The sequence below is a fragment of the Octopus bimaculoides genome, chromosome 15, assembly GCF_001194135.2.
Source record: "Octopus bimaculoides isolate UCB-OBI-ISO-001 chromosome 15, ASM119413v2, whole genome shotgun sequence".
NCBI classification, from domain to species: Eukaryota; Metazoa; Mollusca; class Cephalopoda; order Octopoda; family Octopodidae; genus Octopus; species Octopus bimaculoides.
This window is the reverse complement of record NC_068995.1, coordinates 50,834,662-50,839,268: the sequence shown is the minus strand read 5'-3', so window position 1 is coordinate 50,839,268 and position 4,607 is coordinate 50,834,662. Positions and strand designations below refer to the sequence as shown.

The window sequence follows — 4,607 nt, the reverse complement described above, 5'->3', positions numbered from 1 at the left end:
ATTTTTTAAAAATCCTTCATCATTGTTTTTTTCTTTTTATCTTTTTTGTGTACAAAAATCATCTTTTGTGATTAGTCATCATTGTAATGAATAATTGTGAAGGGATGGACAGTTTTCTGTGTGTGTGTGTGTGTGTAGGCAAATAAAAAATAAATGCAAAATTAAAAGTAAAAACAACAAAGCAACAAAAATATACACAGTGAATGTATTAGGCTGAGGCACAGTTTAAAAAAAAAAGGGGTTGTGATAAAGATACTTGAGGGCAAACTAGATATCCAAAAGTTAAATGTGTTTTAAAAATAATTTCATTTAATAATTTTAGTAACTGTTTTATATTTTAATAATATTAGAGCTGAGTCCCTGCATCCTTGATTTTGGTTTATATGTATATAGGTACAGATGTAGCTGTGTGGTAAGAAGCTTGCTTCCCAACCACATGGTTCCAGGTTCAGTCCCACTGCATGGCTCATTGGGCAAGTGTCTTCTACTATAGCTTCAGGGTAACCAAATCTTTATGAGTAAATCTGGATTTGGTAGACATGTGTGTGTGTGTCTTTGTGTCTGTTTGTCCCTACCACCACCACTTGTCAATCGGTGTTGGTATGTTTACATCCACATAACTTAGAAGTTCAGCAAAAGAGACTGATAGTATAAGTACCAAGCTTTAAAAAAAACAACAAGTACTTGGGTCAATATATTCGACTAAAAATTCTTCAAGGCAGTGCCCCAGCATGGCCGCACTCTAATGACTGAAACAAGTAAAAGATAAAAGACAAAGATTGTTAAGTGGAATTTGAGGGTGTTTTTCGCTGCTGTATCTAACAGATCAAGCAACCAATGTATTTCATTGTTTTGGGTTGAAGTACCAAATTCATCTTGTCTCAGTTTAACTATACCCACACATTAAGTACCCAGAGAAAGGTACTACAGGCATACTCTCTCTCTCTCTCTCTAATTGTACTTATTATGGTCCCCTTTATGAGACAGTGTTTTAAGTCTGGATCTGTTTCCTGCCACCACCTCACTTTCCAAACAAATACACTTTATCCCTGTATCTCTTGGTGTGTTTGACTTATAAATAGTTATTACATAAAACAAAATGAGTTGCAATACCCAAGTAATTAATGAGTTGCAAGTTCAATCCAGTAAGTCTGTATTTTTATTTCCAATGTTCTTGTTATTGTTGTTTTTCTTGGCCATAGATCAGACCAAAAATTAAAGCTTTTCCCACCATAATCATCTTGTATTCTCAGCATAGTGTATTTAGCAGTACACAATCCTCTGTACCCTTTATTTTTTTATGTTTATTTCTTAGATTATAGAGTCTGATATGAAGATGTGTTGGTTGCTTTATTTAACAGATGAAGCAACCAATGTATTTGATTATTGTGTTTTTGGCTGGAGTCAAATTCTCCCTGCCTCAGTTTACCTAGACTCATACATTTGGTACCAGCACAAGTACTTTTTATTCCTTTATGGCATATGTTAATATTTGCCACATGTAATAGGAAGTTTTTGGGTTTTACTAATTTAAAGCAAGCATCATAAAATATAATGTAGTTTCAGTAAGCGAATCCCCATCCTTGCTTCCCCAACATGGTTTCTATTCCTTGTTAAAACCATTTTCTTATGCCGCTAATGCTCTGGGGAAAGACATGAATGTCACACTTTTCATATTCCTTTCCCTAAGAATATAGGTCTTGTGTATGTATGCAAAATTTTTTTTAAAAACAGAGGAACAGTACTCTGAGGTGAAGAATCTGGTCTACTAATTTCATGATCATTAGTTCAATCCTTACTGTTACAACTCTTGTAATAAGTGTCTAGGCTCTGCTATATGTAATCCAGCCAGTGAAACGTCATCCCATCCTGGCAACTTAGGAGTAAAAGCGTTTCATTAAAATACGGTTTGTTTTTCGCTTCTTAATCCAAGGGGAAGAACTCTAAAATAATTTAATAAAATAAGACAATTTTTTTTTTTAGAATTTCACATTTTTAAAGTATCTATATATTTGCTTAGCCACAACAGCATTATGATATCGATCTGGCGTTTGGATTCTTTGTCTAAAATATATCAGCTAAATATATCACTTACAAATCAAGTAAATTTCCAAACTATAGGAGATAATGCACAACTGGCTTAAGTCCTGGTTGCTGTATGAGACTGACAGAGTTAGAGATTAAGACCCCCAATAGCTGCTAGGTTCTGGAGTAGACATGGTTTGAATTTTGAGGGAGCATTGTAGGTGATTAGAACTAAGTGACCATCACTCTCAGATTGTTTTTACAATGCACTCATTCACCATTTCCAGTATTCCTATGTTCTCCCATGCAATATTTAGTAGGCTCTGTGTGTATGAAAGAGAGAGACAGTAAGCTTTCTTACGGTTTCTAACAAAATTGTCTCGCAAGAATTTGGTCAACTCATGGCAATACTTGAAGTCACTTCACCAAGGCATCTCTTTAAAACTGAACCTGAAACCATGCAGCCATGTCTTATAATTTATGTAAATAACTTTAGCTAGGAAGAAGTTCTGGTAATTTTACGCTACACAGCTAAAGCATTAACACTACTGAAGGTCTACCTTTGTTCTGTCTTGTTGTTTGGTTCATCTCACCTGTGTTTAGTTACAATGGCAGTTTTAATTAATGTTGAAGTACAAAGGGAGAGATTAAAACGACCCCCCCTCTCTCTCTCTCTCTCTCTCTCTCTCTCTCTCTCTCTCTCTCTCTTTTGTATGGCTGTGTATAAGAAATGTGTAAGTATTTGCTTTTTGCTTGTCATCCCTCAGGGAAAGTCACTGTGAAATTGAAAGGCGGCGGCGGAACAAGATGACTGCTTATATAAATGAGCTGTGTGATATGGTACCAACCTGCAGCACCCTTGCTCGCAAACCAGACAAACTAACAATATTACGTATGGCTGTGTCCCACATGAAAACATTAAGAGGTAAGGATCTCGATTTCTTTCTCTTTCTCTTTTTTTCTTTTTTCTTTTTTTCCTTCTAACATAACCTCAAGCTGGAAGATTATAAGATTTGTTGTCACCATTGAAACCTTAATTAGTCTAGGAACAGTCTAGTCGTTCACAGTTAATGCATTGTGTAAACATTTTAAATGCAACTTCCAAAACTATATAGATTTACAGGGCCCCAGCAAGACTAAGGTGTAATTACAGAAACAATTAAAAGGAAAGATAAGAGATACCCTCTGCTATCATTTCAAAGTATCTCGACATCCAAACAAGAACAATTAAAGCAGTAGTTTAAAATAAACAGTAAACCTGTAAACAATTCTATTTTTACCAAACTATAAAATAGTGCTTATTCAATCATCATCATCACCATCGTTTAACGTCCGTTTTCCATGCTGGAATGGGTTGGATGGTTTGACTGAGGTCTGGAGAGCCAGCGGCTGCACCAGGTTCCAATCTGATCTGGCAATGTTTCTACAGCTGGATGTCCTTCCTATGCCAACCACTCCAAGAGTGTCGTGGGTGCTTTTTACATGCCACCGGCACAGGAGCCAGTCAGGAGGTACTGGCATCGGCCACGTTCAGATGGTGCTTTTTCTGTGCCACCAGCATGGGTGCCAGTCAGGGTGTACTGACATCAACCACGTTCGGATGGTGCTTTTATTTTTATAAAATAATAATTATAATAATGATGAAATTATTGTGTATAGTGTTCAGATGCACTACAACTCATCAAATTTTACTTGTGTTATTTTGTAAAATGGTGTTTTTCTTTAGTTATTTTCCTTTGAACATTGTATCAAATTTCAGGTTGGTAAATTTCATTTTTATATTCTTCCAGGAACTGGAAATACAAGTAATGATGGATCCTATAAACCTTCCTTTCTCACAGACCAGGAGCTGAAACATTTGATACTTGAGGTCAGTATTCTTCAGATGTCAGTGACAAACACTTAATATGTAACATATAAAAATGCACATTCTGTAGACAGTATATGTCTACATACAGACTTTCTCACATTAGTTAAGTGAATAGAAAGTGTTGACTTCTTAAATGTATTCTGGATGATAATCATGTTAAACTGTACTCTGTCTTTATGTCATCTGCCTATCCATTTATCTTCTCTGCCCACTATTCCTGGGAGAACCATGTTGGTAAAACCCACAGGCACCTCCACCATAGGATCCTATCAGAAGCAACCATTATTAGACTTTCTGGCTGGATCCCTTACCATGACCATCTGAGACTGGACATTACCCAACCGTCCCATTCTTGGTCTCCTGCCAGTTGGCTTGGCTTGAAGAATCTGTCTTGCAATTTTTTTTTTCCTGCGACATTCTAACCACAATGTCAATGTGAATACCCGTCAGAGTGTAAGTATCTTGAGAGAAAAGCTGAACATTAGAAGCATCAGTTGTGGCGTGCAAGAGAGACGATTGCGCTGGTATGGACATGTGGTGAGAATGGAGGAGGATAGCTGCGTGAAAAAGTGCCACACCCTAACAGTTGAGGGAACCCGTGGAAGAGGTAGGCCCAGGAAGACCTGGGCTGAGGTGGTGAGGCAAGACCTTCGTACATTGGGCCTCACCGAGGCGATGACTACTGACCGAGACCTTTGGAAATGTGCTGTGC

The 4,607-nt window shown here is 37.2% G+C and overlaps 1 protein-coding gene across 6 annotated transcripts in view; it reads left to right on the top strand.

Annotated features, from left to right (window-relative positions):
• Positions 1-4,607, top strand: part of LOC106870787 (aryl hydrocarbon receptor nuclear translocator homolog) — a 54,624-nt gene that overhangs the window by 34,455 nt on the left and 15,562 nt on the right. For all 6 annotated transcript variants that reach the window (XM_052973334.1, XM_052973332.1, XM_014916985.2 and 3 more), the window contains 2 exons: positions 2,793-2,950; positions 3,816-3,895. In XM_052973334.1, the coding sequence (XP_052829294.1) occupies positions 2,793-2,950; positions 3,816-3,895 (238 nt within the window). The remainder of the gene's footprint in view (positions 1-2,792; positions 2,951-3,815; positions 3,896-4,607) is intronic.